This window comes from Mesoplodon bidens, assembly GCF_964165515.1.
Source record: "Mesoplodon bidens genome assembly, chromosome: X".
Taxonomy (NCBI): domain Eukaryota; kingdom Metazoa; phylum Chordata; class Mammalia; order Artiodactyla; family Ziphiidae; genus Mesoplodon; species Mesoplodon bidens.
Window position 1 is genome coordinate 80,098,833 of NC_138163.1, and position 12,792 is coordinate 80,111,624.

The 12,792-nt window shown below is 40.2% G+C and overlaps 1 protein-coding gene across 1 annotated transcript in view; it reads left to right on the forward strand.

Moving 5' to 3' along the window:
- HDAC8 (histone deacetylase 8) overlaps positions 1–12,792 on the forward strand; it is a 240,343-nt gene that overhangs the window by 2,158 nt on the left and 225,393 nt on the right. Inside the window, exons 3-4 of the mRNA XM_081223206.1 lie at positions 1,446–1,576; positions 3,765–3,906. Coding sequence (XP_081079332.1) covers positions 1,446–1,576; positions 3,765–3,906 — 273 coding nt within the window. The remainder of the gene's footprint in view (positions 1–1,445; positions 1,577–3,764; positions 3,907–12,792) is intronic.

The window sequence follows — 12,792 nt, forward strand, 5'->3', positions numbered from 1 at the left end:
AGAAACTCATGGGCATGTTCCCCTTCAGCAAACAAAAAAACCACTAATGCCTCCCTGTGGCCTGGGTCATGCTTTTTAAACTTGAATGTGCATATGAATCACCTTGTTAAAATACAAATTCTTTTTTTTTAATTGTATAGTTGATTTACAATGTTGTTTAGTTTCTGGTGTACAGCAAAGTGATTTAGATATATATGTATATTCTTTTTCATTTTCTTTTCCATTATGGTTTATCACAGGATATTGAATATAGTTCCCTGTGCTATACAATAGGACCTTGTTGTCTTTCCATTTTCTATATAATAGTTTGCATCTGCTAAGCCCAAACTCCCAATCCAAAATATATGGAATGTTTCACAAATTTGAGTGTCATCCTTGCATAGGGGCCTTGCTAATCGCTGTATCATTCCAATTTTAGTATATGTGCTGCTGAAGTGAACACTGCAGTACAAATACTGATTCAGTACATCTGAGGGGAGGCTGAAATTCTGCCTTTCTAACAAGCTCCCAGGTGATGCTGCTGCTGGTCCATAGACCACCCTTTGAGTGGTGAGGGCTAGAGAGCAGTAATGGCAGTGGCAGAGTCAGGAAGAGGATATGGGGACTAGGCAGCTAGAAGTTAGAGGTGGTTAAGTCCTGTTGTTAGGTTAGCACCCTGTATTCTCTCCGTCACTCCTATTTTCACTTCTTGTGAACAGTGGGTTGAGAGCTTCTGAGCAAATCCCAGTTCCAGCCTGTTTGCTCCTTCTCTCCTTCCTCTCAGAGGCAGATGTGAGGACCAATTATAGAAACTTTCACATTTTTTGGTTGCCTATTTTTTTATCCTTTAATATTAATAATAATGACAGTTATCCACAAAGCACTGTCATGTATGTTATCATTTAATCTTCACCTAAGTCCTATAAGATATCCCCACTTTACAGATGAGGAAACTGAACTACAGAACAATCAGCTTATCTGAGGTTATAGAGCTGGTAATTAGGACGGGAAGCCAGTTCTCTGACTCCAAATTCAAAATTCATGACAATACAGCTGCCTATTAAAGTAAAAATATAGTTGAAAGGATTGTATTTGCCCAATTAGGAAAACTGATTCAAATGAAAATATCTCTCCCTACTGGTTTGTCATGAAAGTTGTAACTCACAGAGCAAAATTTGTCTAATACCTGATTATTTAACTTAAATATAATAACTCTTTTTTTTAACCTGCCTATAAACTCAAGGGAGATATCTATCCTCTCACCCCTTTTTAATGGAGTCACCACGTAGATGTGAGGAAATGAAGACTGGATTGCTGTGGAGGAACAGAACGTGTTTATTGCTTCAGCCTCCTGGAACCAGAAGCTGGAAGTTGTATTTTCGCTCCAACTGCTGGCTCCTGCTTCCAGGTTCTGGCATACTCTGGATCTGACTCACTCACCTTTCTTTGTTCCCTGTTATTATTAGGATAGTTAAGCCCAAAGTGGCCTCCATGGAGGAGATGGCCACTTTCCACACCGATGCCTATCTGCAGCATCTCCAGAAGGTCAGCCAAGAAGGAGATGATGATCATCCAGACTCCATAGAATATGGACTAGGTAAAGTCGTTACTAGGCAATGACGGGAGATAGCCGACCTCCATCTGTAGATCGTAACTACTTAATCTTTTATAACTTGCATGATGGTCTTTAATACTTCTAAATTAACAACTAATGTGTTAACCACAATATTAATCTCTTCGTTTAACCACACTCCCATATGAGTTGAGCAAAATTAATGCTGGATCAAATGGAGGAGAACCTTTCAGTTGCTTGGCGCCCTAATATCAGTGCCCAGATTGGGTCTGGCTGTATGTACACTGATTTAACTGTCCTGTGACCTTATATTTTAACTTCAGTGTATATTTATGTTCTTGCTAAGTTTGATACCTTGTCTGTCATTAAACAGCTGCATTTTTAAAAACCATAAGTGGCGAATAGGATAGTCTAGAGAAACAGCATGATTTAGTAGAAGAACACTGGACTGGAGGTGTGTGTGTAGGGCAGGGGTGTGGGCTTAAGACACCAGGGGGACCCAGACCTGGCTCTGTGTCATCACAGATATGACATATCACCTCTCAGTCCTCAGTTTCTCCATCTATAGGATGTGACTAGTTAATCTTCAAGGTTTAGTCTTTCTAGCTGTAATACTAAAGAATTCCTTCCCCGACATTGAAGGTGTTTAGCTCTCATTTTGGAGCTGATGTTAGCACAGCAGCTTTCTGGTAAGGCATGTTGTTGACATACCTCAACCTACTCCTCCTAATAGGGCACTGGACCCAATTCCAGTGTGTGGAGGGGGGAATTTCCCCCCACACCACCAAACAATGCTCAGGACACCAGCTTGGTGTCCTACAATTCAACTCAGTTCTGACACTCTCTACCCGGAGAGAGCATCAGATTCCACAGGTGAAGTGCTCAGTCCCACAAGACTTCTCTCCACGTCAGACATCAATTGCAAACCCAAGCTGTTACCTGTGCTCTGGCTGACAGGCTGCAAATTGGAGGTTCTAGCAACCTCACCAACTCAGAATGCCAAGCACAAGTCCAAGTTGTTACCTGTACTTCTGACTAACTCTCTATAAATCAGAAATTCTCATGACCCCCTCCGTGGATTTAATTAATTTGCTAGAGCGTCTCACAGAACCCAGGAAACCCATATATTCACTGCATTACCAGTTAATCATTAAAGGATATAACTCAGGAACAGCCAGATGGAAGAGGTGCATAAAGGCAAGGTATGGGGAAAGGGCGTGGAGTTTCCATGCCCTCTCCAGGTGTGCCAATCTCCCCAAATCTCCACGTGTTCACCAACCCAGAAGTTCTCCAAACCCTCTCCTTTGGGGTTTTTATGGAGGCTTCATTACGTAGGCATGAATGATTAAGTCATTGGCCAATTGGTGATTAAACCTGTTGACCTAAACAAGTAGGCTGCCAGATACTTCTCCATCAAAGATGGGTTTGTTTTGGATCAGCAGAGAATTGCAATTTGGGGTCTGCAACCATGGCAAGCCATGGCAAGGGAAGAAGAACACTTTTACAGAGAGGGAAAGGAACTTGGGAGAGCTATGGTTTTTTTTAAAAAAAGAGTCCATGGCTTTTCATTGAGTCCTTGCCAGGAAAGAAGAGAAGTCTTTCTTCTTGTTAAACTTGGTTATCATTTCAGGGTGTGAGAGCTCCCCCTTCTGGTCTCCTGACTATTTAATTGAAGTTTCTGTTTATTCATTTTTTACAAACTCAATCACCAGTTCCTCTGGCCTCACACAGGAGGTCAGGGGGGTGGAACTGATAGTTCCAACCCTCATAATTCTACTGGCAGTCAACCCCCATCCTTAGATGTGGTCCACAAGTTACCTCATTAATATAACCAAGACACATCTATAACTCATCATTTAGGAATTCCAAGAATTTTAGGAACTCTGTGCCACAAACTGGGAAGAAATACAGTTGATCCTTAAACAGCGCATGGGTTAGGGGCACCCAGCCTCTGTGCAGTTGAAAACCTGAGTATAACTTATAGTTAGCCCTCCACATTTGCAGCTGCGCATCCGCGGATTCAACCTGCTAATGGTGTAGTACTGTATGTAGTATTTACTGCTGAAAAAAGAATCCACCTGTAAGTAGGCCTGCGCTGTTCAAACCCATGTTGTTCAAGGGTTAACTGTATATTCCTTATTATAAATCATAATATCACACCCCTCTTTATCCAGCTTATCTTTTAACAAGCTCTTCTGATGTTTGCCTGAAGGTTATGACTGCCCAGCCACTGAAGGAATATTTGACTATGCAGCAGCTGTAGGAGGGGCTACAATCACAGCTGCCCAGTGCCTGATTGATGGAATGTGCAAAGTAGCGATCAACTGGTCCGGAGGGTGGCATCATGCAAAGAAGTAAGAAAGTGACCTTTCTGCTTTCTATCTCTTTCCTTGAGTCAGTTTCTTATTTATGTAAACTCTTATGTTTATTGTATTGGCAGTTATTGAGAGACGTGGGGTGTGTGTGTGTATGACACTTTACTACGCCTTCTGAAGAGATACAAGTAAAATAAAAGATGACATAATACAGTGGAAAGTGTACTATTGAAAGTCAGGACACCTGGGCTTTATGCCTAGTTTTTCTACAAACTTGGCTGATTGACTTGGACAGATTAACCTCTCTCGGTCTCAGTCTCTTCATCAGGAAAATGGGCAGAGCAAAGGATATTAATCTAGATATCTAGACAATCTCTAAATTCCTTTTAAGCTTTCTGGAAATTCCCCTGTCTTCAAGGAACTTATACTCTAGAAACATTATTAAAACTAGAATAATTAGGGAGCAACGTCAATTTTGGTACCAATTGAATATATGTATGAGCTGAAGAGATTTAGCAATAAGGAGCAATTAATCATGGAAGTCTTGGAAGAGGTGAATTTTAGAGCTAGTTCTTTTTTTTTTTTTTTTTTTTTTTAAAGAAGATGTTGGGGGTAGGAGTTTATTAATTAATTAATTTATTTTTGCTGTGTTGGGTCTTCATTTCTGTGTGAGGGCTTTCTCTAGTTGTGGCGAGCAGGGGCCACTCTTCGTCGCGGTGCGCGGGCCTCTCACTATCGCGGCCTCTCGTTGCGGAGCAGAGGCTCCAGACGCGCAGGCTCAGTAGTTGTGGCTCACGGGCCTAGTTGCTCCGTGGCATGTGGGATCCTCCCAGAGCAGACCTCGAACCCGTGTCCCCTGCATTAGCAGGCAGATTCTCAACCACTGCGCCACCAGGGAAGCCCTAGAGCTAGTTCTTGAAAGGAGTGGCAAACAGATTTTTGAATAGGTGGAGAATTGATGAGAACAGATTTAAAACAAAAGGCTGAAGAATCAAAAAGGAGGCTTAGGTCTTCCCTGGTGGCACAGTGGTTAAGAGTCCACCTGCCAATGCAGGGGACACGGGTTCGAGCCCTGGTCCGGGAAGATCCCACATGCCGCAGAGCAACTAAGCCCATGCGCCACAACTACTGAGCCCATGTGCCACAACTACTGAAGCCTGCGTGCCTAGAGCCCGTGCTCCGCAACAAGAGAAACCACTGCAATGAGAAGCCCGCGCAACGCAAAGAAGAGTAGCCCCCGCTCGCCGCAACTAGAGAAAGCCTGCGCACAGCAACAGAGACCCAATGCAGCCAAAAATAAATAAATAAAATGAATAAATTTTTTTAAAAAGGAGGCTTATGCTGCCATCTCTAAGCAGCAAAGTGGCAACTGAGAGGTGTTAACCTAAGGAGAAAGGGCTTGTGCAACAGCTATTGCTACTTGGAGTTACAGGAAAAGTCCTTTTGGAGTTTGATGTTAACATTTCAAACAGCTATACTCTGTGTCTGACAGGGACTGCTGAGCCTTATTCAGCATTTGGTATCTTGCTTAAGATGGCTGTAGTACATGTTGGAGGAGAAGGATTTTATTTATTTATTTATTTATTTTTTTTATCGAAGTATAGTTAATTTGCAAAGTTGTGTTAGTTTCAGCTGTACAGCAAAGTGGTTCAGTTATACTTTTCAGATTCTTTTCCATTATAGGTTATTACAAGATGCTGAGTATAGTTCCCTGTGCTATATAGTAGGTCCTTGTTGTTTACCTATTCTATATATAGTAGTGTGTATCTGTTAACCCCAAACTCCTAATTTATGCCCCCCTCCAGAGGAGAGGGAGTTTAAAAACTGAATTTATCAATGTGCTATTTGAGTGAAATAAAGCAGCAGTGGTAGGAACTGCCAATGCATCATTCACACACCAGTTGTTCATACTATCTGCCATGACCTTGATACTCTAGTGCTCTTGAGTCTAGAGAAAACAGCACTTCATTTTTCAGAATAAAATCTTGAGCACAATTTCAGCATATGCAGATTAAGGTAATAATATGGAATTCTTTCATCAAATAGATAGATTTCATGACCAAGGAAATCCTTGAGTAAGTTTACTACTAGAATCTACAACTGAGGTGGTGGAACATAGAGAAGCTGTGTTTAGTAATGAGTTTTACATGGCCTTAAAAACAAAGAGAAACAACCTGCCTTTTGTTAGTTTTTGCTCTATTAAAAAAATTCAAAATCAAGACAGTGATCTCTAGGAGGGAAAAATGACCCTGTCTGCTTCAAGCTATAGATAAAAGGGACAAAACCAAGCTTCTCTGAACCAAGGACTTCTATGCCTTCTCACGCTTAGCAAGTTGAAAAGAAAAGTAGTGTGGTTTCATGGGAAATGCCCAGTCCTACAAGTCAGCTCTAGTTTCTGCATGTGGCACTGGAGCAGCTTATGTATTTAAATTCACCACTTAAGGCCTCCTAGGGCCTGGGTCAGTTTGCAGTGGAATACCCAGGTACCTGCCACTTCTTATTACTCTTTTGCTGCCAAAGGAAGCACACTCTATCTCCAGCCAAATATGGCTGCCTCTGGGGCTGTATGCAGGCGTGGGCATACCCACACGCCATTATCTTAACTGTTTCAGACAGCTTGCAGCTGATCCTACCTGGAAACAGACATGCCTGTGGTAAATATAAATTACCAAGAGTCTCTAGAGATTGCCCCAATTCAGGTCCAAATTCCAAGGGGTTCTTGGTGCCTCTAGAACCTCTCTTCAGATGGACTACAGGCATTTAGCCCACAAACTTACATCTAGCGGGCATTTATCTTTTATAACCACAATATCTGTTTAAACCCCCGCATCCCCAAATACATGTACAGGTTCATACATGCCATTTATTCATTCAACAGGCATTGATTAAGCACCTACACGGTGTCAAGCATATTTTTATCGTCACTAATAAGCAGAGATACAGAAATTGAAGCATGGTACATTTTTCCCCTACCAATTTTGAAAAAAAAAATCTTTTATTTCAAAATATCCAGGTGCTGGCAGGATTACAGTGAAATTAGCACACTCTTTTTGAAAACTTTGGAAATAAATGTTAAGAGTGGGGAAAATGTTTGTACCTGTTGACCCAGTACTATTATTCTCAGCAATATTCTAAGGAAATAAACCAATTCTGCCCTCAAGAAGTTTATCTCTTAGAGGTAAGACAGCAAATAATTGCATCTGAAAGCCAAAGAAGAGTGATTTTCAAAGAAAATTCTGCAAAAGAAGAGTAATGAGAGACTAATGCTATTAGATATTAAACACACAAAACTGTGATAATGAAAACACTGGTACCACTGGTATAAGGTTAGACAAATGATGTTATAGTACACTCCCCAAAGAGACTGTTGCATATAAGAATTCAATCAGTTATAAAGGATGTGTTGCAAGTGATTGGAAAGGATTGTTCGGTAAATGATGTTGTGACAGCTTGTAGCATTTATACCCTCATCTCCTGTAATAAACTAAAATAAGTGGCAGCTGGATTGAAGAGTTAAATATAAAAAAGCAAATTAGGAAAAAAAAAACCTAGAATGAATGAATATTCCTCAGGCTTCTAAAGGGGAATAGTTTTCTAAGCTTAGGAAAGAATAGAAGAAAAACAAACAAAGGAAAAGATCAACATATTTGTATAAAATTTTAAAACCAAAATAACTTTTATGGCCATTTCAAAAATAAAATCTAAACACAGACTAGAAAGGCATATTTGACATAAATATGACAAAATGTGACAGGTTTGCATTTTCTCAGACATTCATACAGTATGATGTATAAGAAGAAGTATGGGCAAAGAACATGAATAGACAATTTACAAAGGAGTTTTAAGCACAACTGGAAAACATGGGACAATGTTCATCTCTACTAATCAAAGAAACGCAGATAAGTAGGTAGCCTCTTTTTAAGCCTATCTTTAATAGAACTGAAAAAAAAATGGTACTCAGTTTGCTAGTAATAGTGTGGTTTGGGTCAACCCCTTAAGAAAACAGTTTGGTAGCCAGCATGTATTAATGCTCTTTTATCTAGTAATCTACTTCTGAGAATGTTTCCTAAGAAAATAATTCAAAATATGGAAAAGAAACTATTTACCTGAAGATAATTACCAGTGTTATTTATTTTAAAAAATTAGACATAACATGAATATCTAGCAATAAGGAAAGGGTGAATCCATTCCATGGAATATTATGCTATTATTTTAAATGATGATTATGAAGACTATGGGGCATTTCAGAAAAATACTTCTGGGTTAATAAAACAGGTTTTAAAATTGTTTGCACACTGCAGTTACAACTTTGTAAAATAGATGCATTTTTAAAAAAAAATTAGTGGGAATGATAATAGTGGTTATGTTAGGGTGACAGAATTAAAATGATTTTTTTTTAATGTGTTTCTCTAGTTTCCAAATTTCTGTAATGAGATTTTTTTCTAACTTTTGCAGCTAAAATTTTACCAAAATAAAAAGAGGCAAAAAAATAGTTACAGCAAATATTAACAAAGGGTTAAAATCATTAACTTTTCTAACTGATTTTTTAAAACACTAATATTCAGATAAATGAGTAAAAGACATGAACAGACAATTTACAAAAGAGGAAACAAATAGTAAACAAACATGAAAAAATATTTAGTATCGCTAATAATTAGAGGAAGAAAAATTGAAACATTATATAATGTATATATTTGTATATATACATGTATATATTTTACTTCTACAAAATTTGAACCAAAGGAAGAAAGATCTTAACTCATACATCTATTACTCTTGGTAATCTAAGGAAATGAGCCAATCCAAAATATGGAAAAGCTGTGTATATGAAGATGGTAATTTCTCTTTCACGTATAATAGCCAAGAAGAAAGAAGGGAAGGAGACCTAAATATTCAACAACAGTGGGATGGTTACGTAGTATACTGCAACATATCCACTTGATGGGCTATTATATAACTATTAAAAATGGTGGTTAGGACAACTGCATAACAAGAAAAAATGCATATCGTATATTGTTGGCTTTGCTTTTAAAGGGCAGGTAGCTACAACATCATATATTCACTCTGATTAGAGATATGTAAAAAATATCTGCATATGAAAAGAATTTCTAGAAGGAAATACAACAAAATGATACCGGTGACTTTGTGACGATGATGATAGTATGAGATATATATATATATATACACACACACATATACATACACACAATATATATATATATATACTATATGTATATGTGGGTATACGCACACACAGATATATACATGTACCTTTTCTCTGTTTCATATATTTTCCTATATTTTCTCTAATATGATTATATTACTTTTATTAATAAAACGTTTTATAATAAAACCTGCTTGGAACAAAGTGGGAAGCTGTTACAATAGAGGCATAATATGGTCGGTGTATGCTAGAGTTAGGCACAAGGTAGTGGGGTGTCCAGAAGGAGTGGACTGCAGCACTTACTAGTTGTGTATGTGACCTTGGGGTTATTTCAGGAACAGCATGTGCAGAGGCACAGAGGTGTGAAAGCTGAGGGCACTTCCAAGTCTATAATTAAAGCTGAAACCAAGGGCTCCTATAGGCAAGTGGCTGGAGGTGAGGTGGGAGAGGTATGAAGGGTCCTGTTTGCCAAGCTGAACAGCTTGGACTTGATCCTTGAGGTCAGTGGTTCTTGACCTATTTTGGTCATGGACCCCTCCGAAAATCTGATGAAAGCTATATAACACTGTCCCTAGAAAAATGTACATACACAAATGTTTCCTTATAGTTTCAGAAAGTCTAAGGATCTCCTAGAGCCCATGTGTGGATCCCTGGTTCAGAACCTTGGTTTTAAAGAGTAAAGAATCACTGAAGGAATCTTTAGCCAGGAAGAGGTAACATGATCAGATTTGCATTTTAGGAATATGATTCTGGCAATAGTTGGTAGATAAATTGGTGAGTGTTGGGGGCCAGAATGTTGGCAGAGAAATCTGTTAGGACCTTTACTGTGATAATAATCTATCCTAAAGGAGGTGAAAGCTGTGGTGATGAGCATAGGCGAGGGAATAAATTCAAGAGCCATTTAGTAGCTAGAATAGGTAGGAATGGTAACCAGTTTGATATAAATGATAAGGAAGGAGTGATCTAGATTTCTTGTGTAGATGACTGAGTAATTGTGTTACCTTTAACCAAGAAGAGTAGGGGATGGGGACTGCTCTGCCTATGGAGCATCTAATTAAAGATGTCTATTACAGAGTCGGCAATGGGGTCCAACCTATGACTTCTCAACTTTAATCTGCATACAGAATACCCAGGGATCTTATTAAAATGGAGATTCTGGTTCAGGTCTTGGGGGAACCTGGGAATCTGCATTCCTAACAAACTCCCAGGCAATACTAAAGGCTGCCAATTTGTGGCCCGTACTTAGACTAGCAAGAGGCTGGAGCTCAGGAGAATCATCTTCACTGAAGATACAGATTTGGGAGCCAGTAGCATGTTAGGTGGTAATTAAAATTAAGGAAATAGACAAAATAACCTGGGAAGCATGTGTAAAATAATACAGGGGAAAAACCTCAAATAATGAGCCTTGTGGAATGCCAGTGTTTACAAGGCAGGCAAGAGAAGAAAGGCCTACAAAGTTGAGTCTTGAGAAGGAGTGGTCAGAGAGATAGGAGGAGAATCAGAAAAGACTTATCAGAGAAACCAAAGGTGAACCTCAAGAAGACCAGTTTGGATAGCAGTGTCTTCTGCTGCTGCAGAGCGTTTATTCTCAATGGGGGTGATACTGCCCCCAAGGGAGCAAAAATTGATTCTTGCCAGGGCAGGTGGTAGGGGGGCGGGGGCGGCAAGAAACTTAGATGTTACATAGTTTATGGTTTTCCAAAGGGTCACAGTACATAACAGATGTACAGTACATCTGTGATATAAAATTTCGTGGAGAGGTCAGTTAGAAAAAGGTGTCTAAAAAGGCTCCTTGGGTGAGGGAATGATAATGAAAAAATGGTTGAGAAACAGCTGTAGAGAAGGAAAGTAAGATTTCTCAGTAAGGCGGTTGTGGTGAAGAAGACTTCAGAGGATGGAGAGGAGTGTGCTGGGGAGACAAGGAGGTGAAGGGCCTTGCAGAAGCAGCACCGTGAAATAGCTTGGCAGATTGGGGGAACTACACACATTGCTGGAGGGTTAAGGTTCAAAGCAGATAATGGCAGCAGATGAGGTAGAAAAGTAGGAAATGGCTCATGAAGGGCTTCATGTATATCGGAATCACTCCGTTGAAAAATGCAGATTTCTAGATCTCTCAGAGATCTTGATCAGGTAGGTTTGGACTGGGGCATCAGAACCTGCACTTTCAAAATCTAGGGGTGATTCTGATGCACACACTTTGAGAAACTCTTCAGTAGGAAATGGGGGGGACACTGAAATATTATGTTAGGTAGTAATGTGGTTAGATTTGTGTTTTAGGAACCTAACTGACTGCAGTTATAGAGGATGGATTGAAGGAGGTGTAGACTATAGGTCGAGGGACTGAATTGGGTATTGGCACTCTCACTGACAAGTGATGAGGACCTGAACTAAGGCAGAGCAATGAGAGTCAAACCCAGGCAATCTAATTCTTCAACCTGTGTACTTATCCCCTAAATTATACCACCTCAGTACACGGGAGTAGGTGGTGGTATGCAGCAGAGGTAGTACCCAGGGAAATTGGATTCTGAGATTTGGAGGTGGAGGTGGAAGCTGGAACTAGAAGCAGATGTGTTGCCAGTGTATGAAATGGTAGCGCAAACCAGGAAAATGGGTGGGATTACTTAGGGAAAAGACAGAGAGTGAGGAGAAAAAGAAAGTAGAGCCTAGAACCCCAGGAAATACCAACTTGTAATGGGCAAGTATAAGAAGAAGCCCCAGTGAGTTCAGCTGAAAAGCAGCAATCAGGACTGGCCAGGTAATCAAAATAGAAGGGGACCATAGAATACCAGGGGAGCAGAGAGTTTAAAGAAGAAAAGAGCTCTCAACAATCCAGAGCAGTACTGAAGTGTCAGTCATATTTGGCAATTAATATAGTCATTAATGACCTTGGTAAGAGAACTTTCTGGAGAGTGATGGGAATACAAACTGTTGAGGGGTGAGCAGGAACTAAAGAAATGGACAAGAAAGGAACATTAATCTGTCCAGAAGTTCAAGTGACAAAGAAAGGAAAGAGAGGAGGGCAGTGGCCAAGGGAAGCTAAGGTTTGAGGGCTGACTTGTTGGGTTTGTTTTAAGAGCTTTGCGAACATTTGTAGACTGAAAGGGAAATAATGGAAATATGAGAAGGATAAGAAATGGAGCAAAGTCTTGGAGGAGGCAGGAGAGGATGGGAGGGATGGCTTTGGGAGGACGAGGCCCACCTCTTCTGAAGCCAGAGCAAAAGGAGTGAAGGAGGGTATAGCAGAGAAGTATCTGGGTTGCCTACTAGTGAGTGCCGGCCCCATGGCCTCTACTTTCTCCATGAAATGACTCTTGCCCACTTCTATCACTTGCTCACAGGCCTCTTTGAATTCTTTGATTCTGCTTTTTGTAGTCAGTCTCTTAAGAAGCCATCTTGTCCCATCTAGATCCCCTTAAATGGGACTCACTCTTTCCATGTAAACACGTACTAGGAGGTATTAAAACCAGCACAGGACAGTGACTCCTAACCTCCAGAATTTGCCGAGATCGCATCTTCTTTGTCCACTTTGACTGGCTATTTCTCATCCTCACCTCTTCCTGTTTGCCTCTGCATTACAGCTCCCAGTATTTTCCTTTATCTCATTCTGATAATCCATTTAAGACTTATATCCATCTCTAGCTCAACCTGCCCTTCTTCTTGCCACAATTCTGTTATTTGCCATCTTATCCCATGACATTTCAGCCTTCCACCTGGTGACACGGGATCTGTGCCAGCTGGGCCCCCTCTGCCTGCTTCACTGC